Consider the following 25,917-nt stretch of genomic DNA (forward strand, 5'->3'; position numbering starts at 1 on the left):
ACTTCAACTGTGAGAGACAGAATGTGAAAAAAAATCCAGGAATTCACATTGTAGGAATTTTAAAGAATTTATTTGTAAATTATGGTGGAAAATAAGTATGTGGTCAACCATTCAAAGCTCTCACTGATGGAAGGAGGTTTTGGCTCAAAATCTCACGATACATGGCCCCATTCATTCTTTCCTTAACACGGATCAATCGTCCTGTCCCCTTAGCAGAAAAACAGCCCCAAAGCATGATGTTTCCACCCCCATGCTTCACAGTAGGTATGGTGTTCTTGAGATGCAACTCAGTATTCTTCTTCCCCCAAACACGATGAGTTGAGTTTATGCCTATGTATCATGAGATTTTGAGACAAAACTTCCTTCCATCAGTGAGAGCTTTGAATGGATGACCAAATACTTTTTTTCCACCATAATTTACAGAAAAATATTTTGTTGTAGTCGTAATGATTTGTGCAGTCCTTTGAGACATTTGTGATTTGGGGCTATATAAATAAACATTGATTGATTGATTAAAATTCCTACAATGTGAATTCCTGGATTTTTTTTCACATTGTCTCTCACAGTTGAAGTGTACCTATGATGAAAATTACAGACCTCTGTCATCATTTTAAGTGGGAGAACTTGCACAATCGGTGGCTGACTAAATACTTTTTTGCCCCAATGTATATATATATGTGTGTGCGTGTGTGTATGTTTGTATGTATGTATGTATATATATATATATATATATATATATATATATATATATAAAATTATGGGTGTAACGGTATATCAAAATTTCAGTATGTACCTCGGTTAGAGGTCACGGTTTGGTTCATTTTCGGTACAGTAAAAAAACAACAACATATACAATTTTTGGTTATTTATTTACCAAATTTGTAAACAATGGGATAACATACATATACACACAGGGTCCATTGCCAGGGTTAATGTGGTCAACATATATAAAATAAAAACTAAATAAGATAAGGCTCTGAATGGTGTCTTAATAAAACCTTTCTACATATAAAGTGCTTTTTTTGGTTGATTGATTGAGACTTTTATTAGTAGATTGCACAGTACAGTACATATTCCATACAATAGACCACTAAATGGTAACACCCCAATAAGTTTTTCAACTTGTTTAAGTCGGGATCCACGTTAATCAACATTGAACTGCCCCCAGTTCTTGCTCAGATTAAATAAAATGACCCAACTTTTCTTCTACATATAAAAAGTGCAACAATAAACAGTTTCAAGTCAACTCAGCCTCAGATTTACTTTTCTTTCCCCCCCAGCCTGGCTATCTTGGTAGTAATAGGGCTCATTGTTCCTCCACCATAGAAGTGGGTCAAAATCAAATTTTAATGCAATACAGCAACCCCCTGTGACCCCAAACGGGACAAGCGGTAGAAAATGGATGGATGGTCTTAAATGTGCTGCTATAAAAACATTTGTTATTGCTTTAGCCCTGCCGGGTTGGCCGAGGAGAGGCTGCTTGAATGCGGTATTTGCACCACGCTGACTTTTCTCTTCCTTAAAGCAAGGTTGACTTGTGGGTGGTGCAGCTTCAAAGGAGTTAGCATATTTGACGTGTTGGCAGAAGCATACCCTACTGCTGCTCAACTATGTCGGCAAACCTCCGTCCTCCATTGTTGTATCGCACCGCGCAGCCAAAATATTCTCAAAGGGGAGATGTTAACGAGGCAGGAGGGTCTTCCAGCTCTGGCTTTTGCATGTTGTCCTAGCCCAGTTGCTGCTAGCCTGCCGTGTGTTGTGCCTCGCTCGGCATTGTTTACACAACGTGCGGTGCGCTACCTAATATGTCTGTGTGGAAACTTGTTCGGTACACCACCGAACCGAAACGGTTCAATACAAATACACGTACCGTTACACCCCATATATATATATATATATATATATATATATATATATATATATATATATATATACACAGCCTCTACATACGTTTAGGCACACCTTCTCCTCATTGAATGTGTTTTCTTTATTCTTCTGACTATTTACATTGTAAATTGTCACTGAAGTCATCAAAACTATGAATGAACATGTGGAGTTATGTACCTAAGAAAAAAAGGTGAAATAACTGAAAACATGTTTTATACAGTGGTGGACCATACATTTCCCACCTAGGCCTTCAGTAAAGTGTTCGACTTTAATGATTACCTCTCAAAATACCATAATTTATGTCACCACATCAGTGTTTCCCCCAGAAAATGTGTTAGTTAAGGTGATGTCTCTCCAGCGGGCAGGCCGGAGAAGGTAGTGGGTGTAGGGATCGGTGAAACTCGAACCTGTCGCCATCACATCTCCACCTCGTCGCTGCCACCACATAGCCTTAGGCAATAGACTATAGACTGTGGCGAAGTAGGCCGGCTTTGTTGCGTGTAGAAGCCTTACATTTTTGGTTGTGTTTTCCGCTCCATTTGCTGAATGGCGATATATGATATATATCTCGATATCTGCCCACATATGAGGTCCTCACCAAGGTTCTCTTAGTCATCATTGTCACTGGCGTCCCACTGGGTGTGAGTTGTCCTTGCCCACTGGGTGTGAGTTTTCCTTGCCTTTATGTGGGTTCTTCTGAGGATGTCGTAGTCGTAGTGGTTTGTACAGTCCTTTGAGACATTTGTGATTTAGGGCTATATAAATAAACATTGATTGATTGATTGATCGATGCATATCATAATGGCGGCTACAGTTTTGATGTTAAATGTCTAAAAAAACATACCATATTTTTCGGAGTATAAGTCGCTCCGGAGTATGAGTCGCACCTGCCGAAAATGCATATTAAAGTAGGAAAAAAACATATAATTCGCACTGGAGTATAAGTCACGTTTTTTGGGGAAATTTATTTGATAAAATCCAACAGCAAGAATAGACATTTGAAAGGCTATTTGAAATAAATAAAGAATAGTGAACAACAGGCTGAATAAGTGTACCTTATGACGCATGAATAACCAACTGAGCAGGTGCCTGGTATGTTAACCTAACATATATTATGGTCAGAGTCATTCAAATAACTATAACATATAGAACATGTTATACCTTTACCAAACTATCTGTCACTCCTAAACACTAAATCCCATGAAATCTTATACATCTAGTCTCTTACGTGAATGAGCTAAATAATATTATTTGATATTTTACGGTAATGTGTTAATAATTTCACACATAAGTTCCCCCTTAGTATAAGTCGCACCCCCGGCCAAACTACGAAAAAAAAACTGCGACTTATAGTCCGAAAAATACGGTATGTGGAATGTCCGGCGAGCCGGGTTGAAAATCTTAACGGGCCGCATTTTGCCCAGGTCTGCTCAATGAGATTCGATTTATTTAAAATTCTAATATGTATACTTCGCCAACATTTGTTCACAACGGTCAGGCCTGGAACCAATTAGTGGCAATAAACGGGGGACAACCGCATTCCAAATATACTTTGTCTTGGGATCTTCACTATTTTTCTTTGCCACCAGTCTAAGAAATGCCTGGAAACCATTACGCTTGCCGACCGGGTGCTGTGTTTACACACTGCCTGGAACATCCTGTTTGCTGGCCTTGCGAATGGATCAGTGGCCAGCTTTGATATAAAGGTAACATTCATCCTCACAATAGTCTCCTTCATTATTATTATTTTTATTAACATTGATGTCAAACTCCCTGGATGTAGACTCTGAAAGCGCTGAATGTGTTCGAGTGCCATGGCCCCCGAGGAGTCAGCTGCCTGGGCACAGCACAGGAGGGCGCCCGCCGAGTGCTGCTGGTGGGTTCCTATGACAGTACCATCAGCGTACGGGACGCTAAGAGCGGTTTGCTGCTACGCTCGCTGGAAGGCCACACCAAGACGGTTCTCTGTATGAAGGTGAGGAGACAGACGCTTGAACGTAATATACTGTAAATATGCAATCTGGGCCTGATGTTTAACCTCTGATTTTGTTTCAAAAATAATTTCCTTGTAAGAATGAATGCTAAAATGATTTGTTTCACAGTCAATCTGTAACCATCATGCAATCTTTATTTACTGTACAGCCAAGTTGAACATGTTAAACTGCCATATATCATTAGTGTACTATATAAGTATAATACAACTAGTATTTTAATAGGTTTTGGTGCTCGGTAGGAATACGATTTGCAATTTGAGTATTTACTTGCACTTGGGCCCTGCCAGGTGGTGAACGACCTGGTGTTCAGCGGATCAAGTGACACTTCCGTTCACGCACATAACATCCATGTAAGTGTCAACGCTGTATCGGCCATTGCATTACACCACATCTAATTGAGAGAAGGGATTCAAATGGTCCCGTTTCTAGGTGGGTTTCGCGTTAGTGGAAGAGGGGCTGGGGGGTGAATCATTTTGCCATGAAACTGATGGAAACCTGCTCAGTGGCCTTGTGGTTTGAGTGCCCGCCCTGAGATCGGTAGGTCATGAGTTCAAACTCCGGCCGAGTCATACTAAAGACTATAAAAATGGGACCCATTACCTCCCTGCTTGGCACTCAGCATCAAAGGTTGGAATTGGGGATTAAATCACCAAATGATTCCTGGGCGCGGCCACCGCTGCTGCTCACTGTTCCACTGTGGGGATGGGTCAAATGCAGAGGATAATTTCACTGCACCGAGTGACAATTAATGCTGGGCGGTATATCGAATAAACTCGATATATCGCGGGTTTGTTTCTGTGTGATATAGAAAATGACTATATCGTGATTTTCGAGTATACGTTCTCAGGCATTTCTCACTCTTTCTTGTCTCTGCTTCTCACAGAGACGTAAAACAAGCGCACCTTCTTACATACATCACATACTGTCACGCTCTCGCCCAGCAGAGCTGTTACCATGTGGTGTGAGTGGTAATACGAGAGAGAGAAGGTCCGAGTCTGGTAACAAATGAAGAAAGAATTAATTCCCAAGAAAAAAAGCACGGGGTCCATCGTCGGGCGGTGGTTTGGCTTCAAGCGGGAATATGTTGAACAATTATGCGGCAAAAGCGTCGCTACAAAAAGTAGCAGCAGTGCTAATGTGTAGCATCATTTGAAAAGTCTCCCGCTAGAGAATGAGGAGTGCTTGAAACTCCGCATGTCAACATCTCCGTGCCACGTCAACAAAATGCCAAAGCAACCATTTCCACATCAACACCGTATGAAAAAAAAATAAAAAAATCAACAACAGAAGGAGATAACGTCCATAGTAACCTACCACATAGCGAAGGACATACACTATTTGTTGTTCTATTATGCAGCTCATTTTTATTTGACACTTATTGAAATATCTTGTGTGACATCATGCAGAAAAGTGCACTTTATTTGTTTCAAACCATAGTAGTGGCGTTCTGTACAAAAAGTGCACTTTAATTTAGTGTTGTTTTGATGTCATCTTAGTGACATCATGCACAAAAGTGCACTAATAGCTTGTTTTAAAATGTCTCAGACAATCTTGCACTTTCTGTTTTGAAATGACATAAATGTTTGTGCCACTGCTTAATAACTGTTTAATAAATAGACTTTTGGTCAATTGAATTAGTTGTGATTTCCCTCTCTGCATGAAAGTTTAAAAGTAGCATATATTAATGCAGTATGAAGAAGAATATTTTAATGTAGACACATAAAATCATCATACTGCTGTGATTGTGTATGCATCAAGTGTTCATTCAAGGCTAAGGCAAAACATCGAGATATACATCGTGTATCGTGACATGGCCTGAAAATATCGCGATATTAATAAAAGCGCTAGTGACAATCATTGGCACTTTAACTTTAAAGCGCCACTTTACATGGCAACTGACTGTGTGGTCAAAGTTGGAATTGCCACAAAACCCATTTTAAAATAAAGTGGATAGGGCACCCTCCAATTTGTCTCGTTTAATTTGAGTTACTATCTAGAAGTTTGGGGAAATACATATAGGACGAACATCCAACCACTATTCATAATGCAAAAAAGGGCCATCAGACTGATACATAACACAGGACCCCGAGACACACTAATGGATTATTTATAAAAACATTTGATTTAAAACTACCAGATCTCATCCAACTCAAGACTGCCCAAATGATTTATAAAGCAAGTAAAGATTTACTTCCAACAGGGTTACAGAGAAGATTTTTACAAAGAGAAGGGAATTATAATTTAAGAGGAGAACTACTTTTTAAGATCCAATATTGTAGAACAACGCAGAAACGAATGAGTATAACAATAGCAGGGCTTAAAATATGGAACTGTTTAAAGGATGAAATAAAACACAGCACCAACATAAACCAGTTTAAAAAGCTTTTTAAATCATTTATCATTAGTAAATATAAGAAAGAAGAGCAAACATTGTTTTAGAAAGACAATATATGATATGTATATAAATGCAATTTATGATTTCATAATTATACATATAGGTTATATTAAAATGTATATATTACCACTTTATATGGAATTTAAATAAACTGTGTATATATAATATATATATATATATATATATATATATATATATATATATATATATATATATATAAGTGTACAAATGTATATGTTTGATTTAAATGTTAAACTGTGTATATGAGACGTGTGCTACATATATGTTGCTTATATATTGTTTAAAAAAAAAAAAAGTAATATAAGTGAAGCATGTTTTAGATTTTATATATTTTGAACCTTGTTCTTGTTGTGGTGGGGTAGGTTTGTATAAGCGTTGCTTCAACCTACACCCTTTCAGCTCAATCATTGCTCAAATGAGTGTTTTGTTTTTCTTTTCTTTTCTTGTTGTTGTTCTTTGTTTTATGTGAAGATTGCCGAAATAAAATACATTGATTGATTGATTGATTGATTGATAATGTGTCAGGTAAACCACGACAAACCAAATGAATCCCCTTCCTACTGGATTTAATGAATTTATTTTATCCTCTTAATATATTTTGGATTTAAAGAGCTATTTCTAGCGTTTCCTCAGCAGAATCCCCCTGCGCTTGGGGCTCCAATGTGCTGTGGCTCTGGCTCATGGGTTCCTCGGCAAGAGGACTCCCTGGTCCCTCGCTGTCTGCCCTGGGTCAGGGTCGCTGCGGTCGTGGCCCCTCATCATGCAGCCCTTGGTTGACCTGGCTACCTAAAATAGTGTTGTATCAACTGGTTCTCCCGTGCTCAGCCACATATGTTTTTACATAACGTTTATAATGAAAAGGGGGGTTTAGCGGGGTGATACGATTACGCAATGAGAGCGGGAGGTACTAATCAAAAAAAATATATATTTTTGTAAATGTAAAGCACTCTGTGCTACATTTTACATGTATGAAAAGTGCTATACAAATAAAGTTTGATTGATTTAACCTTTTATTGTTTAGACGGGTGAATTGGTGCGGATCTACAAGGGTCACGGTCACGCCGTCACATCCATCGTCATCTTGGGGAAAGTGATGGTGACCGCCAGTCTGGACAAACTGGTCCGGGTTTACGAGCTCCAGGTAGGAGAGACTTGTCTGTGAAATAGCTGATTTTAATACGTATCAAGTCATCTGATTGTGGTCCTCCCCAGTCCCACGACCGCTTGCAGGTGTACGGCGGTCACAGTGACATGGTGCTGTGCATGGCCGTCCATAAGAGTGTGGTAAGAGGACATCAGAACATGAGAAAAGTATTTCATCCTCAGTCCCCATCGTAGTGATTCATCCTGTGTGTGCTGGTGTCAAAACAGATCTACACAGGTTGTTACGATGGAAAAGTTCAAGCTGTTAAACTCAACCTGATGAAGAACTACCGCTGCTGGGTAAGAGTGTTTTTTTTTGTACTTCCTAAACAGTTGCCTCCATTCCAATTGATTGGAGTGTTTATTTGTTTTTGGCGACACTTAGTGGTCACAATAGTTCATTATCCTATGTTCATGACAGTGAATTGAATGATGCATGTTTACTACTAGATACTTTTTAATACATGTCTGCCTTAGAGACGGTGTACATGTAAGTTATATGCAACTATAATTAATTAATACTAGTATTATATTGACAAATATGGTGTTTTCAAACTGCAATATTATTGTTCAATTAACCTTCCTCTTGTGTTAGCTTTCTGTTACCATCTCTTATGTTAACGGGTCGGTTTTGACCCATGTCTTAAATCAGCTGTATTATACACTAAAAACAATTATCTATCATCCAATTTGTTTCTCATCTCTTGGTTACCTCGTTAGGCTTCCTTATCCTTGAAAATATTGGTTTTAATATTTTTGGTTTGGGCCATTGGGCCTTTTTTTGTCAGTATACCCCTCGATTTTAATTTTTAAAAATGGTAAAACGAACCTCAAGAGAATCATATACATAAAAAAAAGGTTGTTGTGTTACCTAACTATTACTAAGGGGTATTAGAACACATCTCCTAAATAAATGTGTTTTATTTATTTTTTCATTTTAAGAATTTTAACTATAGTAACATCTATGGTGTTACGGGTCAATTTCGACCCATATATATTTACTTCAAGAAAAAGGCTAAAAAGTATTTTTTTCAGCAACAGAAATCCAACATCAAACAAACAACAACCAATCAAGCAAATGAAACCAAGAGAAATAGAATTCTAGTTCCAAAACTAATAAAAAACAAAATCAGAGTGGCAAAAAGTGACACTTTTAGTGTCCGTCTTTTGTTTGTTTTTGTACAGGATAACAAGGTAAAATGAGAATCCACTAAAGCTCACATGATTGGGAGAGGAGCTGGCTGTCAGTGTGTTCAGTTTTGGCTCTTATAATTGCTTTATCATCTTATTTTTATAACTGGGTCGAAACCGACCCTAACAACACCAAGGGCATAATTTCTACCAGAGCATTTTATAATTTAGTGGAAAAAAATTAAAATGTTTTATTTTGTTGACAAAGAGGTTCCTGACAAAGTCAAAAAGCTTTGATGCAAAAAAATAAATGTATGTGGTGTTTTTATGCATTTAAAAACTAAAACGGGTCGGTGCTGACCCTAACACAAGACGAAGGTTAAGGACATTTATTACTACTATGAGCTTGTGTGATAGCTGTTGTGTAGCTCCTAGCTCTTAGTAATAGTACTAGTAGTAGCCTACTATGTTGTTATGCTAATGACTTGATTAAAATACAAATAAATATTAACTTTGTTTGCTTATAGTAGGACATTTATCTGTTAACTGGCTGCCCAGGTTTACACAAGTTAACGCGCTGCAGGACTGCATATATCAATCAATCAATGTTTACTTATATAACCCTAAATCACAAGTGTATCGAAGTGCAATTGACCGACTCCCATTTCGTCCATGGTACGCAAACTTTTACTCACATTTATTTACTAGTTAGAATGCATAAAAAAGTAAACATACGTGTGCTTGTCTTGCTGGTGAATGATAGGAAAAAATCCATAAAATGTACAGTTCCCCTTTTAATAAAAACCTGGTGCTCTCAGCAGTGCCTCTTTTTGAGCAAATACAGTAGTTGTCTGAACATGTCAAATGGGATTTTTCTGTACATGTAAATTAACCCACATTTAAGAGTTGGCAATCCTGCATGTAAGCGTGGCACAAGAGAATGTCCTTTGTCTCCATCTAGTGGGTAATTTTCATAATTCTGCAACAATATACATGGGGACTTTAAACCAGACTTAGATTTCTCAAATAAACATTTGTTTTTATTACAGATGTCCGATAATGGCTTATTTGCCGATATCTGATATGCCGATATTGTCCAACTCTTAATTACTGATTCCGATATCAACCGATACCGATATATACAGTCGTGGAATGAACACATTATTATGCCTAATTATGTTGTGATGCCCCGCTGGATGCATTAAACAATGTAACAAGGTTTTCCTAAATAAATCAACTCAAGTTATGGAAAAAATGCCAACATGGCACTCCCATATAACCTGTCACCGACGTCCCACTGGGTGTGAGTTTTCCTTGTCCTTATGTGGGCCTACCGAGGATGTCGTAGTGGTTCGTGTTGTGGTTTGTGCAGCCCTTTGAGACACTAGTGATTTAGGGCTATATAAGTAAACATTGATTGATTGAAGTCACAAAGTGCATTATTTTTTTAACATGCCTCAAAACAGCAGCTTGGAATTTGGGATATGCTCTCCCTGAGAGAGCATGAGGAGGTTGAGGTGGGCGGGGTTGAGTTTGGTTGTGGATTGGGGGTGGCGGGGTTTGTATATTGTAGCGTCCCAGAAGAGTTAGTGCTGCAAGGGGTTCTGGGTATTTGTTCTGTTGTGTTTATGTTGTGTTACGGTGCGGATGTTCTCCTGAAATGTGTTTGTCATTCTTGTTTGGTGTGGGTTCACAGTGTGGCGCATATTTGTAACAGTGTTAAAGTTGTTTAAACGGCCACCCTCAGTGTGACCTGTATGGCTGTTGACTAAGTATGCCTGGCATTCACTTGTATGTGTGAAAAGCCGTAGATATCATGTGATTGGACCGGCACGCCTCCAATATTGTTGTCTGGTTGGAAATCGGCAGAAATTCTGGAGAATGGTTGCCCTGGGAGATTTTCGGGAGGGGCACTGAATTTTGGGATCTCCTGGGAAAATCAGGAGGGTTGGCAAGTATGACTGGGAGACGCAACTGCTCTGTACTTCTCCCTACGTCCGTGTACCACTCCGTTCTGCAGCGTTTTAAAAAGTCATGAATTTTACTTTTTGAAACTAATTAATTTCCGATATTACATTTTAAAGCATTTATCGGCCGATTATATCGGCAGTCCAGTATTATCGGACATCTCTACTTTAAACCAGACTTAGATTTCGGAAAAACATTTGTATTTATTTTTCCTTCTTCGCAGTGGCAAAATTGCTCCCTAATTTTCGGCATGTCAGAACATCTGGTCCAGCACCTCATGGGAGACCACAGCAACCCCAATCTGTCGAATTTAAAATGTCGCTGGAAGGTCTGCAGCGCCTTTTTCTCCACGCCTTTGGCGATAAAACAGGTAATACAACCATCCTGATTGATTATAATGATCAACATGTTGTCACTCATATTTTGTGCGTTTTGTTTATCTCTTCAGGATCTTCCGAAGCACATGCAAAGTCACGTCAATGCAGACAGTAAGGTGGACATATGAGGAGTGAAGGACTGAAGCAGCAGTATTTTTTTAAATACTTCATTTCCTGTTATAATACTTTAGTTAACACTTCAATCCCATAATTATAAACACATCTCTTGACCTAATGATGTGCACATGCGGGTCAGGCTGCAAAGAATAATTCAAATAATCAAAAACTGCAACCCTACACAGGGGAACATACGTTCCGTGCTGCCTTTTATTTGTCCAAAATCAGAGTAGGTTAAAAAGCCAAATGGTCCTGAGGGTTTTTAAAAATGTATTCATGTAAGTGATGTGTTTTAGTGTGCAATCAACATACATAGACAACTGCTTGTCTTTTCAGAAATAAGAGACAGTAAAAGTAAATGTTGATGGCATATTAATTAATTCACCAGGAAAATGTTTTCTTCTCATCATATTTCCTTTTACTGCAAAACTCCAAACATTAAAATAATAGGTCTGAGGTCTGAAGTCCACTTTCTTTCTGACTTGATGCATGGAGATGATTAGGAATACATGGTCAGCTGAAGCCACTAGGGAAAAATAGAAAATATATGATCAGAATAAAAACATATATACATATACAGTACAGGCCAAAGTTTGGACACACATTCTCATTCAATGCGCGTTCTTTATTTTCATGACTATTTAAGAAAAGTGTCAAGAATATAATAACAATCAAAATAGGTTATTGAAGCATTATACATTTATAAGACTATTTTGTGCCCCACCTCCCAGGGGGTGGAACAAGGGGATGGGTCAGATGCGGAGAGTAATTTCACCACACCTAGTGTGTGTCAAGTGTTTCGTTTCGACCAGATGTTCCTCCGAGGGCATTTAAGTTGCTGGTCAATCCCAAGTTCTTTTGATGACACATAAGCTGATTTTAAATGATAACCCAGAACAGAATAGGTATTTTGCAATTTATTCCAAAGCTTTGGAGAGACTAACCTAAAAAACAACACATTCAATTCACGTCGCCTAGTTGATCTGAAAGCTTTACAGAAGTTTTGTCATTTTCAATATGCCAATAGCCCCCACCCTTCAGAAGGAATACACATATCCATTTTTTTCCTCAGCTGGAGACGGAAGGAGATAGGAAAAAGGAGTATTGCTACTCTTGCATTCCAAGCTCAAGGTAGTCTACAGTGTACCATCGGTCATGAGTTATAGAAAGGATAAAAATAGTACAAGATGGAACACTAGCTATTTCAAATATGACCAAAGAAAAGAGATAACTTTTAAATATGGATATATGTACATATCTATCTCCGTCACAAGTCAAGTCAATTTTATTTTTGTAGCACGTTTACAACAACTTTTAAATTGAACCAAAGTGCTTTACAGGTTAAAAAAAAAGCATAGAGCAAGAGAAACAGAAAACAAAGAGAACATAAACAATGAATGAGCTGAACGAAATACTGCTAAAAGCAATACGGTAAAAGGGGTTGAATACAAAGTAAAACATTTGTTAAATAAAAATCATAGTAATAAAAAGTGTGACGAATATAAAAATAAAACTAAAGCGAAAGGGTGGGGTGGGGGTTGGACTAGAAAATGAGGGCCTAGTGGGCAGACTCGGCTCAGGTCAAAGGCCAGCGAGAAGAGGTAGGTTTTAAGAAGGGTTTTGAAAACCCCCAGGCTCTGAGCTGACCTAATGTGGAGGGGAAGGCCATCCCAGAGCTTAGAGGCGGTAACGGAAAAGGCTCTGTCCCCTCTGGTCTTTAGCCTGGATCTAGGGACCGCCAACAGCAGTTGGTCAGCTGACCTTAGGACTCTAGACGAAGTATGATGATGCAGAAGCTCGGTCAGGTATTGTGGGGCCAGACCAATAGTGTGTGTGACTATCAGGGGTACTTTAACTTTATGCAGTATGAGTCTGGGAAAAAAAATATACAGTACAAGCCAAAAGTTTGGACACACCTTCTCATTCAATGTGTTTTATTTGTTTTCCTGACTATTTACATTGTAGATTGTCAAGGCATCAAAACTATGAATGAACACATGTGGAGTTATGTACTTAACAAAATAAAAGGTTGGGTGGAAAGTAGTTATCTCTGATAATAATGAACCATTAGTTTCATGTTTCCTAATGTAACAAATATTATACATTCAACTTTTTTTGGTAAACATTAAAATAAATACCTTTTTGACCTATTATTTAAAACGAAGTTTGTCCATTAAAATGGTAAAAGATTTTACGGAAAAAAAAAAAAGGCTGCTTAGTGGCCAGAATTTAATCATTAAAAAACAGTCCTACCCATCCATCCATCCATTTCCTACCGTTTGTCCCTTTTAGGGGTCGCTGAAGCCTATCGCAGGTACATTCCATTTTTTCTATTTAAAGTAATACACCGCAAAAACAACCACCATAGAGTTCATGACTAACACGAGCTGCTATGTCGCCAGAATTTTACCATAAAATAACATGGTACCCTTTTTCCATTTACAGTAATATCCTGTAACGACATAATAAAACGATCAAATCCACGGTAAAATTGTGCTGACTCAGCTGTCAATCTACAGATATATATATTTTTTATGCAGTACGTAAAAAATATATATTGTTTTGAAATAATATTATGGGGGTAATATTACTCTCCGTTACAAGCAGCCCTCGACGAAAAGGAGTTTGACACTTCAGTGCTATGTTGTCGTATTATTTGGCACACCAGGATCCTTTGAGGTGTGTTAAAAAATCACAGCTATAATGCGTTTTAAACGACAAGCTGCTTTATTTTGCATAAATATGTTTTTATATGTTGATGGACAGGTAGTGCCAAATCTATTTGTAGCAGTCAAAATGTTTTTGTGGCGGATTTATTGATTGAATGTATGGGAAACACTGGTCAGTTTAGGCCACTCCTCTATTGAATTGCTTCAAATGAACACCTGCAGAGAAGTAAATAAACAGTCTAACTGTATTTGAGGAAATGCACTACCTATACTAAACAATTTAGGTTGCTTTGTAGGTCAGTGTTTTTCAACCACTGTGGTGCAGTGAGATACAGTCTGGTGTGCTGTTGGAGATGATCTAATTTCACCTATTTGGGTAAAAAACATTTTTTGTAAACCAGTAATTATAGTCTGCAAATGATTGTTGTTGAGTGTCAGTGCTGTCTAGAGCTCGGCAGAGTAACCGTGTAATACTCTTCCATGTCAATAGGTGGCAGCCGGTAGCTAATTGCTTTGTAGATGTCGGAAACAGCGGGAGGCAGGGTGCAGGTAAAAAGGTGTCTAATGCTTAAACCAAAAATAAAAAAAGGGTGAGTGCCCCTAAGAAAAGGCTTTGAAGCTTAGGGAAGGCTATGTAGAACGAGACTAAAACTGAACTGACTACAAAGTAAACAGAAACAGAATGCTGGACGACAGCAAAAACTTACTGTGGAGCAAAGATGGCGTCCTCAATGTACATCCCAACATGACATGACAATCAACAATGTCCCCACAAAGAAGGATAGAAACAACTGAAATATTTTTGCCTGCTAAAACAAAGTAGATGCGGGAAATAACGCTCAAAGGAAGACATGAAACTCCTACAAGAAAATACGAAAAAAAAAGAAAAAGCCGCCAAAATGGGAGCGCAAGACAAGAACTAAAACCCTAGACACAGGAAAACAGCAAAAAAGTCTAAGTAAGTCAGGGTGTGATGTGACAGTACACCTACTTTGAGACAAGAGCTATAGTGATGCATGCTTGGTTATGCTTTAAAGTTATATCCAACAATTACTGTCAACGGAGTTTCGTTTTTGAATGATTTCTGCTGGTGGTGTGCCTTCGCATTTTTTCAACGCGAAATATGTGCCTCGGCTCAAAAAGGTTGAAAAACACTGGCTTAAACAAAAAAATAAACGAAAGGTAAGTGCCCCTAAGAAGAGGCATTGAAGCTTAGGAAAGGTTGTAAAACGAGACAAACACTGAACTGGCTACAAAGTAAACAAAAACAGAATGCTGGACGACAGCAAAGACTTACTGTGGACTTACTGACGGCGTCCACAATGTACATCCGAACATGACATGACAATCAACAATGTCCCCACAAAGAATGATAAAAACAACTGAAATATTTTTGATTGCTAAAAATAAGTAGATGCGGGGAAATCTCCTAAAACATTACACACAGGAAAACGGCAAAAAAGTCCAAATAAGTCAGGGTGTGATGTGACAGGTGGTGACAGTACACCTACTTTGAGACCAGAACTATAGTGATGCATGCTTGCTTATGCTTTAAAGTCATATCCAACAATTGCGACGATTACTTTTTACTCTCAACTGAGTTTCGTTTTTTTAATGATTTCTGCTGGTGTTGTTCCTCTGCATTTTTCTTTCAACGCAAAAAATGTGCCTTGGCTCAAAAAAGGTTGAAAACCACAGTTGTAGGTAATGAGAAAAGCATGCTTCTAACCTCCAGCACGTTGAGCTTGATCAGTCCATCCCCGTCTTTGTCAAAAGCATGAAAAGCCCCTGCGGGAGACAGGACATAACGATACAGTACATGCAGACGTGTACAATAACAACATTCAGTACTCTGTACTTACTGAACATTCCTTCCAGTCTGACAAAACAGCAGATGTAACTGTCAAAGTCTATGTTGAGGTGTTGGTCTGCATAGCGCATGGCAATAATGTCATACAACTGTTTGTTCAGGTGGAAGCCTTAAATACCAAAAAAAAAAGGATAATTAGAGAAATACATGGAGAACTGCTGCTGCGTACATACTGTACATAGCAGTTTATCTATACACGCAATTAAAATATTGTGTGTGTAACGTTGCACACGTAACGTATGTAAGAAGGTGCGCTTGTTTTTGTCAGGACTAGGACTATGGGATAGTTTGTTTTTCCAACGCAATGGATAGTTAGCACGGGCGAGATGTGAATGTAAGTACATTTTATTTATTAAACACTATGACTAACAAAAAGGCAAACAAAGGAAGCAAAACAAAAGGCGCGCACGAGGGGGGAGAACAAACCTGACTGGACAACAAAAACTATCACTATGGGATGACTATAGAAACAAACAAACAAACAAAACTCAACAACTGTGATATAACAATAATCCAAAACTTGCGTGGCATGAGCGGGAGGGAAACTAGGCATGGCATGGCATGGAGGCAGTTGAGAAATACGAAGTTGCCAGGCTGACTACCTGGTAACTGTGGCTTAAATAATAGCTGTGATAATTAATAACAGGTGTGAGAACTGAGGACACGGGCGTGACCTGAAGACAAGCTGGGAACTAATAGTCACTATGGAGATAAGAAAAACAAGGAAGTGCAGGAACAAGAACTGACTGTCCAAAAAACCAAACCAAACATGACCAAAACAAAACATGAACCCCATGGGCGTGACAGTTTTAAGTCTCTGTGAGAAGGAGAGACAAGAAAGAGTGGCAAACGCATGCAGTGTAATGCCGGCTGCGTGAGAACCTATACTCGAATATCACGATATAGTCATTTTCTATATCGCACAAAGACAAACCCACAATATATCGAGTATATCGATATATCGCCCAGCCTTATTGGTACCTAACTAAACAACCTTCTGCCTGCACGTCGCTTGTCTTCTCTGCATCCTGGGATCACGCAAAAAGCCGCTATGCGCCAGACCTCTGTATACTGTACACTGCAAAAAGTGATATCTAAGTAAGATTAAATATCTCAAATAAGAGTGATATTTGCTTATTTTATGTCTGATAAGATAATTCTTCTCACTAAACAGATTTTATGTTCGAGTGTTTTACTTGTTTTAAGTATTTTGGTCCTAAATGATGTCAGTAAGATATTACAGCTTGTAGCTGAGATATGATGACCTATATTGAGTAAAACATGCTTGAAACTAGAATATCAACTGATGCAAAGCTGTGTCATCAAACTACTTGTTTAAAGAAATATTTTTTTACTTGATGCTGAGCACATATTATGTCAAGATAAAGGCACTAGCATTTACTTCATTCAAGAATATTTTTCTACACACTGTGACTGCTTATAGTACTGTGTGATTGTGCGCTGCCGAACACGCTCCTCTGCTCGTAAAACCAGCAATGTCACTTAATTTAAGAATATTTTTCAACATATTGAGCAAAAAGGTCTCTTTTTTTTCTACCAAGAAAAGTGCACTTGTTATTAATGAGAATATACTTATTCTAAGCTATATTTGGCTTCATTGAGGTTAGCTAATTTTACTTGTTTTGGAAAATCTTGACCAGCCGAATTTTCTTGTTCTATTGGCGGATAATTTTGCTTAGTTCAAATAAAATACCCCTCGTTTTTGTATTTTTTTTTTCCTTCTTGTTTTCGAACACTGACTTTTTGCAGAGCGGTTAGTGCTTTTCAACGATGATCACAAACACAGATCCACTCTGGCTAATATTGATTTTATTACAATAAAACATGCTTTTATTCCGTTAAAGTATCATTTTGGGGCAATTTTGCCCTATATTCATGCAGTGTTAGTGACCCCGACTTAAACAAGTAGAAAAACTTATTCGGGTGTTACCATTTAGTGGTCAATTGTACGGAATACACTGCAAAAACTGAAATCTAAGTAAGATGAAATATCTCAAATAAGGCTGATATTTGCTTATTTTCTGTCTGATAAGATCATTCTTCTCACTAAGCAGATTTTATTTTACAGTGTTTTACTTGTTTTAAGGGTTTTGGTCCTAAATGATCTCAGTGAGATATTACAGCTTGTTGGTGAGATGTGATGACCTATATTGAGTAAAATGCTTGAAACTAGAATATCAAGTGTTGCAAAGCTGTGTCATCAACACTCACAAGTATAAAACTACTTTTTTCAAGTAATAATTTCTTACTTAAAATCATGATAATAGCATTTACTTAATTTAAGAATATTTTTCAACATATTGAGCAAAAAGTATATATTTTTCTACCAAGAAAAGTGCACTTGTTATCACTGAGAATATACTTATTTAAAGGTATTTTTGGCTTCATTGAGGTTAGCTAATTTTACTTGTTTTGCAAAGTCTTGACCGGCCGAATTTTCTTGTTCTATTGGTAGATACTTTTGCTTAGTTCAAATAAAATACCCCTCATTTTTGTTTGTTTTTTCTTGTTTTTGAACACTTACTTTTTGCAGTGTAGCACTTGGGAAGTATATTATTACTATAATATGTGAACATTGGCATAAATGTTATTTCATCAGCATTATTTCTGCGATTGTTCTCACCTGCATCATTAACGGCATTTCTCATTTCAAAACTACTGATGACATCGCCGTGGTGTTTGTCGTAACGTTTGAAGACATCCTGCAAAACAGTCAACAGCAATTCCCTCAGTAGTGAGTGGTAATGTGACAAAGAACAAACAAAAGCATCAGACATGACATTTTAAAAATGTACCTGCCAATGCTTGATCTTTTTCCACAGGTGTTTAAACTCCTGGAGATTAAGTTTTCCTGTTCCGTCCGTCTGAAATTGGGCTGGGTTATGGAAGAAAGACCAGTAAGAGGATTTGAGTCGCATTTATGCACAATGTGAGAAGGTGTGTTGGGACTTTTGACTGCTACTTTATTTGTAGGTAAATCGATTTAAAGTTGTGCATTTGTCTTATTTTACCACACTTGAGGGCACTACTACATGAAACCGAATATAAGACATGTCCATTGTGGGAAACCCAAAACAAACAAAGTTGGCATGTTGTGTAAATTAGGACAGAATACAATGATTTGCAAAATTGAATAAACTGCAAAGACAAGATATTTAATGGTCACACTGCAAAACTTTTTTTTTTCTCCAAATAATCATTAACTTAGAATTTAATGGCAGCAATACATTGCAAAAAAATTGTCACAGGGGCATTTTTATCACTGTGTAACATCCTTTTAACAACACTCAGTAAACATTTGGAAACTGGAGGAGACCAATTTTGAAGCTTTTCAGGTGGAATTCTTTCGCATTCTTGCTTGATGTACAGATTAAGTTGCTCAACAGTCCGGGGTCTCTGTTGTGCTATTTTAGGCTTCATATTGTGCCACACATTTTCAATGGGAGACAGGTCTGGACTACAAATACCTGCACTCTTACTTTGAAGCCACACTGTTGTAACATATGGTTTGGCATTGTTTTGCTGAAATAAGCAGGGGCGTCCATGGATGGCAACATATGTTGCTCCAAAAGCTGTATGTACCTTTCAGCATTAATGGTGCCTTCACAGATGTGTAAGTTACCCATGCCTTGGGCACTAATACACCCCCATACCCATCACAGGTGCTGGCTTTTCAATTTTACAGCAAGATAAATCCGGATGGTTCTTTTCCTCTTTGGTCCAGAGGACACGACGTCCACAGTTTCCAAAAATAATTTGAAATGTGGACTCATCAGACTACATAACACTTTTCCACTTTGCATCAGTCCATCTTGGATGAGCTCGAGCTGTGTTTCTGGGTGTTGTTGATAAACGGCTATGGCTTTGCATAGTATCAATCAATCAATGTTTATTTATCTAGCCCTAAATCACAAATGTCTCAAAGGACTGTACAAACCACTACGACTACGACATCCTCGGAAGAACCCACATAAGGGCAAGGAAAACTCACACCCAGTGGGCAAGGAGAATTCACACCCAGTGGGACGCCAGTGACAATGATGACTATGAGAAACCTTGGAGAGGACCTCAAATGTGGGCAATCCCCCCACCCCCCTCCCAGGGGACCGAAAACAATGGATGTCGAGTGGGTCTAACATGATACCGTGAAAGTTCAATCCATAGTGGCTCCAACACAGCCGCGAGAGTTCAGTTCAAAGCGGATCCAGGACAGCAGCGAGAGTCCCGTCCACAGGAAACCATTCCAAGCGGAGTCGGATCAGCATCGTAGAGATGTCCCCAACCGATACACAGGCGAGCGGTCCTTCCTGGGTCCCGACTCTGGACAGCCAGTACTTCATCCATGGTCATCGGACCGGAACCCCTCCAAAAGGGAGGGGGGGGACAGAGGAGAAAAAGAAAAGAAGCGGCAGATCAACTGGTCTAAAAAGCATCTCTATTTAAAGGCTAGAGTATACAAATGAGTTTTAAGGTGAGACTTAAATGCTTCTACTGAAGTAGCATCTCGAACTGTTACCAGGAGGGCATTCCAGAGTACTGGAGCCCGAACGGAAAACGCTCTATAGCCCGCAGACTTTTTTGGGGCTTTAGAAATCACTAATAATAGTAGAGTTTAACTTACACTTACAGATGTAGCGACCAACTGTAGTTACTGACAGTGGTTTTCTGAAGTGTTCCTGAGCCCATGTGGTGATGTCCTTAACACACTGATGTCGGTTTTTGATGCATAACCGCCTGAGGGATCCAAGGTGCGTAATATCATCGCTTACATGCAAACCAACATATGGAGCCTAACATTTCTCCAAGCGAGTCGGATCTTTTCTTCCTGTCACTCACACACACTAATGCCCCCCAATAACAGGTGTTAAGGGCCCAATACGCAAGGATACATCCATCAGTGCAATCATACTGCGACACGTCTCCAGGCTGAAACCTTCCGTTTTCTTATCGTCCACTGTCGGGGTGGGAGGGCACAACTCCAGTGAGAGGTCACGTGATACCAGGTAGTATTTCTCTCACTCACATTTCGAGAGCACGTTCTTCATGATGGTTTGGAGCTCGTTGGCACAGATCTGCATGTCCTGATCAGGGGGGATGATTTCGTTACATATCGGGCTGTATCGGAAGTCAACGTCCTCGTTGTTTACTCACCTCACCGGCGATTTGTTTGTAGATGACCTGGAACTGTTTTTCTTCCTCAGTTTCCTCCTCGGGTTCGATACGTTTTTTCTGGGCAGACAACACATGCTTACTTGATATATACAGTATTCTATACACCAGGGGTCACCAACCTTTTTGAAACCAAGAGCTACTTCTTGGGTACTGATTAATGCGAAGGGCTACCAGTTTTATACACACTTAAATAAATTGCCAGAAATAGCCAATTTGCTCAATTTACCTTTAACTCTGTTCTTGTTAATAGTTAATGATATTTATCTTTGTGGAAACACTGATCATCTTAATGATTTCTCACAATGAATATATATAGAAACAGATAAATAAATTAAAAAAAGGGGTATTTCTCTCTGTCGTACATTTTTTTTCCTTCTACGGAAGGTTTTTTTGTAGTGAATAAATGATGAAAAAAACACTTAATTGAACGGTTTAAAAGAGGAGAAAACGTGAACAAAATGTAAATTAAATTGTGAAACATAATTTCGACTCATTAAAATTCAAAATTCAACCGAGAAAAAGAAAAGAAAAACTAGCTAATTCGAATCTTTTTGAAAAAATAAAAAAAATAACTTATGGAACATCATTAGTCATTTTTCCTGATTAAGATTAATTTTACAATTTTGATGACATGTTTTAAATAGGTTAAAATCCAATCTGCACTTTGTTAAAATATATAACAAATTGGACCAAGCTATATTTCTAACAAAGACAAATCATTATTTCTTCTAGATTTTCTAGAACAAAATTTTTAAAAGAAATTCAAAAGACTTTGAAATAAGATTTAAATTTGATTGTACAGATTTTGTAGATTTGCCAGAATAATTATTTAGAATTTTAATCATAATAAGTTTGAAGAAATATTTCACAAATATTCTTTGTCGAAAAAACAGAAGCTTGAATGAAGAATTAAATTAAAATATATTTATTATTCTTTACAATTAAAAAAAAAATAAATACTTGAACATTGATTTCAATTGTTAGGAAAGGAGAGGAATGAATTTAAAAGGTAAAAAGCTATATGTGTTTAGAAATCCTAAAATCATTTTTAAGGTTGTATTTCTTTCTCTAAAATTGTCTTTCTGAAAGTTGTAAGAATCAAAGTAAAAAAATAAATGAATTTATTTAAACAAGTGAAGACCAAGTCTTTAAAATATTTCCTTGGATTTTCAAATTCTATTTGAGTTTTGTCTCTTTTAGAATTAAAAATGTCAAGCAAAGCGCGACCAGTTTGCTAGTAAATAAATACAATTTAAAGAATAGAGGCAGCTCACTGGTAAGTGCTGCTATTTGAGCTATTTTTAAAACAGGCCAGCGGGCGACTCATCTGGTCCTTATGGGCTACCTGGTGCCCACGGGCACCGCGTTGGTGACCCCTGGTACAGACTGTACAGTTGATGTACTCATGCTTTTTTGAGGTGTTTGACTGAATCCCCATGGAGTCTAACCGTTTTCCGGCCTTTGAAACTCTTGTACACCCTAGGGCTGTGGCGGGTAAATTACGGCCGGTTTGTCCCTTTTTAATCCGGCCTGCCAAATATACGGAATAGAGCGAAGATCTGTTTTGGAGAATTGCCACGACAAAACTGATACTGGACCTGGACGCACTGGCAACAAAGGGTTATCAACAACACTGCTGCCCATAAAAGACAATGTAAGTGTTAACCCTTTGATACCATTTTTTTTAACGTTTCTTTGATGTTCTGGTTATGATATTGTTGAAAATTGATGTATTATGATTTAAATAGCCCATGTTTGAGAAGCCTTCTCCTGGTTCCAACTGATGTGATATGCTTTGAAATGAGAGATGTTCGATAATTGTTTTAAAATGTAATATCGGGAATTATGTGTATGGTTTTCAAAAAGTAAAATTAATGACTTTTTAATGGAGCGGTACATATCCGGTAAAACACGGACGTAGGTCTGGTATACACTGGACTGAAGCTGTGTGTCTTCATTGTTTTTGTAGCAGTTATGAGGCATGTTTAAAAAAAAAAAAAATGCACTTTGTCGAAGTATATTATAATTTCAGATTTTACATTTTAAAGCATTTATCGAGGAGGAGTTCAAGTACCTCGGAGTCTTGTTCACAAGTAAGGGAAAAGTGGATCGTGAGATCGACAGGCAGATCGGTGCGGCGTCTTCAGTAATGCGGACGTTGTACCGATCCGTTGTGGTGAAGAAGGAGCTGAGCCGGAAGGCAAAGCTCTCAATTTACCGGTCGATCTACGTTCCCATCCTCACCTATGGTCATGAGCTTTGGGTCATGACCGAAAGGACAAGATCACGGGTACAAGCTGCCCAAATGAGTTCGGGTCTCTCCCTTAGAGATAGGGTGAGAAGCTCTGCCATCCGGGAGGAACTCAAAGTAAAGCCGCTGCTCCTCCACATGGAGAGGAGCCGGATGAGGTGGTTCGGGCATCTGGTCAGGATGCCACCCGAACGCCTCCCTAGGGAGGAGTTTCGGGCACGTCCGACCGGTAGGAGGCCACGGGGAAGACCCAGGACACGCTGGGAAGACTATGTCTCCCGGCTGGCCTGGGAACGCCTCGGGATCCCCCGGGAAGAGCTAGACGAAGTGGCTGGGAGAGGAAAGTCTCGGCTTCTTTGCTTAGGCTGCTGCCCCCGCGACCCGACCTCGGACAAGCGGAGGAAGATGGATGGATGGAAAGTATAGTATTTCCCATAGTCGTAGTGGATATTAGGATTATCTCAGGGAGAGCATGTCCCAAATTCCAAGCTGCTGTTTTGAGGCATGTCAAAAATATAATGCACTTTGTGACTTCAATAACAAATATGGCAGTGCCATGTTGGCACTTTTTTCCATAACTGGAGTGTAAGTTGTTCTCTTATTTTGGAAAACCTTGTTTTTGATTGGTTGATTGAAACTTGTATTGGCAGATAGTACAGTACATGTTCCGTACAATTGACCACTAAATGATTACACCCGAATAAGATTTTAAACTTGTTTAAGTCTTGGTCCATGTGGATCAAATCATGGTAAAGTTACATTGTTTAATGCATCCAGCGGGGCATCACAAAAATATTAGGCATGATAACGTTTTTATTCCACGACTGTATGATGTGGAGTTATGTACTTAACAAAAAAAGGTGTAGTTTCTTCAAAATAACCACCCTTTGCTCTGATTACTGCTTTGCACACTCTTGGCATTCTCTCCATGAGCTTCAAGAAGTAGTCACCTGAAAGGGTTTTCACTTCACAGGTGTCATAATTTTGATGCCTTCAGTGACAATCTACAATGTAAATAGTCATGAAAATAAAGAAAATGCATTGAAATGATTAGGTGTGTCCAAACTTTTGGCCAGTACTGTATATTGAGACCTAATCAGACATGTCTTTTTCAGATTTCTTTCTAGCGTGAGCAAATTCCTGTCGAATAGTCGGGTCAATACGGCATTCATCCTCACGTTTGATGTTATTGGACCTGCACCGTATTCTGTTTCTGATAATTAGGGACCGAATGTCCCTTTGGGACAGAGGATCCTATTGTATTTCCAAGGTTTTTTTATTATTATACCGCCGCCTCTTTGAGCTGTAATTTGACCCCGTTAACATGCTTCAAAACTCACCAAATTTAACACACACATCAGGACTGGCGAAAAATGCGATCTAATAAGAAAATTAAAAAAAACTCAAAATTGCGTTCTAGCGCCCCCAAGGAAAAAACACAGACAAAACTGCTTGTAACTTCCATTAGGAATGTCATAGAGACATGAAACAAAAACCTCAGGCCGTGCCAGAAACCTGAGGGTTGCAGGTTCGCTTCCCACCTATTGACATCCAAATCGCTGCCGTTATGTCCTTGGGCAGGACACTTCACCCTTTGCCCCCGGTGCCGCTCACACTGGTGAATGAACGATGAATGAATGTTTGGTGGTGGTCGGAGGGGCCGTAGGCGCAAACTGGCAGCCACGCTTCCGTCAGTCTACCCCAGGGCAGCTGTGGCTACAGATATAGCTTACCACCACCAGGTGTGAATGAATGATGGGTTCCCACTTCTCTGTGAGCGCTTTGAGTATCTAATAATAGAAAAGCGCGATATAAATCTAATCCATTTTTATTATTATTATTCAAACTGCTTGTAACTTCCGTCAGGAATGTCATAGAGACATGAAACAAAAACCTCTATGTAGGTCTGACTTAGACCTACATTTCATACATAATTTGTGCCTCTTTGAGCTGTAATTTGACCCCCTTAAAATGCTTCAAAACTCACCAAACTGGACACACACATCATGACTGGCGAAAATTGCGATCTAATAAAAAAACCAAACCCCAAAACTCAAAATAGCGCTCTAGCGCCCCCTAGGAATAAAACACAGACAAAACTGCTACTAGGAAGAAAACACAGACAAAACTGCTTGTAACTTCCGGTAGGAATGTCGTAGAGACATCAAACAAAAACCTCTATGTAGGTCTCACTTAGACCTACATTTAATTCTTTACATCCTTCAGCAAAAATCAACAGGAAGTTGGCAATCACCCCTTCAAAACAAAAGTTTTGAAAAGCCCGTCACCTTTTTTCAAACGTTATCCTCTGAGCGCGTTTGTTGTGTCGGCTTCAAACTCGCACAGGAGAGAGAGTGAACCCTTCTGATTAAAAGTTGCGCAAAGAGTTTTTCTAACTGCTCTGGTTTTGATTTTACGAGACTTCAAAGAATGCTGCGCTGATGCTGCTGCGCTGCTGCCGTCTCAAGATGGCCGCTTAAAAGCAGGAAGCACCAGCGTGACCACAAAATGCAGAGAAGGTAGGTACTGTGCGGGTAAAGATATGCTGACTGGGTGAAAGAAGGAGGCACCAGTTTGACCCCAGGATGCAGGGAAGGTAGGTAAAGTGCAAGTAAAGATAAGTTGTCTGGGTGATGGCAGGAAGCACCAGCAGGTATGGGTGAAAGAAAGAAGCACCAGTGTGACCCCAGAATGCATGGAAGGTAGGTAATGTGCAGGTAAAGATATGTTGAATGGGGTAAAGGCAGGAAACACCAGCCAAAGTCGGTCCCGTCCATCGCTGCTTGCAGTTTTAATTACCTTTGGTTTCTTCCTCGTCTCGCCCTGGATTCCGTCATGCTGGATCTCTTTGTTGGCGTGCGCTGGGTCCGACACAAACACAATGGGCTGTTTAAAAGACAA

The 25,917-nt window shown here is 38.9% G+C and overlaps 2 protein-coding genes across 5 annotated transcripts in view; one reads left to right on the top strand and one right to left on the bottom strand.

Moving 5' to 3' along the window:
• The window catches only part of LOC133542304 (zinc finger protein 106-like), a 37,432-nt gene extending 25,943 nt beyond the window's left edge, over positions 1 to 11,489 (top strand). Inside the window, exons 14-21 of the mRNA XM_061886302.1 lie at positions 3,477 to 3,593; positions 3,671 to 3,862; positions 4,169 to 4,231; positions 7,319 to 7,438; positions 7,510 to 7,581; positions 7,669 to 7,740; positions 10,763 to 10,909; positions 10,988 to 11,489. Of these exons, the coding sequence (XP_061742286.1) occupies positions 3,477 to 3,593; positions 3,671 to 3,862; positions 4,169 to 4,231; positions 7,319 to 7,438; positions 7,510 to 7,581; positions 7,669 to 7,740; positions 10,763 to 10,909; positions 10,988 to 11,044 (840 nt within the window). The 3' untranslated portion in view covers positions 11,045 to 11,489. The remainder of the gene's footprint in view (positions 1 to 3,476; positions 3,594 to 3,670; positions 3,863 to 4,168; positions 4,232 to 7,318; positions 7,439 to 7,509; positions 7,582 to 7,668; positions 7,741 to 10,762; positions 10,910 to 10,987) is intronic.
• Positions 11,226 to 25,917, bottom strand: part of LOC133542305 (calpain-3-like) — a 69,022-nt gene continuing 54,330 nt past the window's right edge. For 3 of the 4 annotated variants that reach the window (XM_061886304.1, XM_061886303.1, XM_061886306.1), the window contains 9 exons: positions 25,816 to 25,902; positions 20,745 to 20,822; positions 20,617 to 20,674; positions 20,483 to 20,547; positions 18,389 to 18,457; positions 18,217 to 18,295; positions 15,565 to 15,681; positions 15,432 to 15,490; positions 11,226 to 11,559 (listed from right to left, as the gene is read on the bottom strand). In XM_061886304.1, the coding sequence (XP_061742288.1) occupies positions 11,533 to 11,559; positions 15,432 to 15,490; positions 15,565 to 15,681; positions 18,217 to 18,295; positions 18,389 to 18,457; positions 20,483 to 20,547; positions 20,617 to 20,674; positions 20,745 to 20,822; positions 25,816 to 25,902 (639 nt within the window). In that variant the 3' untranslated portion in view covers positions 11,226 to 11,532. Of the gene's footprint in view, positions 11,560 to 15,431; positions 15,491 to 15,564; positions 15,682 to 18,216; positions 18,296 to 18,388; positions 18,469 to 20,482; positions 20,548 to 20,616; positions 20,675 to 20,744; positions 20,823 to 25,815; positions 25,903 to 25,917 lie in introns of all 4 variants that reach the window. The other variant, XM_061886305.1, reaches the window with a different exon arrangement.

The sequence above is a fragment of the Nerophis ophidion genome, linkage group LG24, assembly GCF_033978795.1.
Source record: "Nerophis ophidion isolate RoL-2023_Sa linkage group LG24, RoL_Noph_v1.0, whole genome shotgun sequence".
In the NCBI taxonomy this organism is placed as follows: domain Eukaryota; kingdom Metazoa; phylum Chordata; class Actinopteri; order Syngnathiformes; family Syngnathidae; genus Nerophis; species Nerophis ophidion.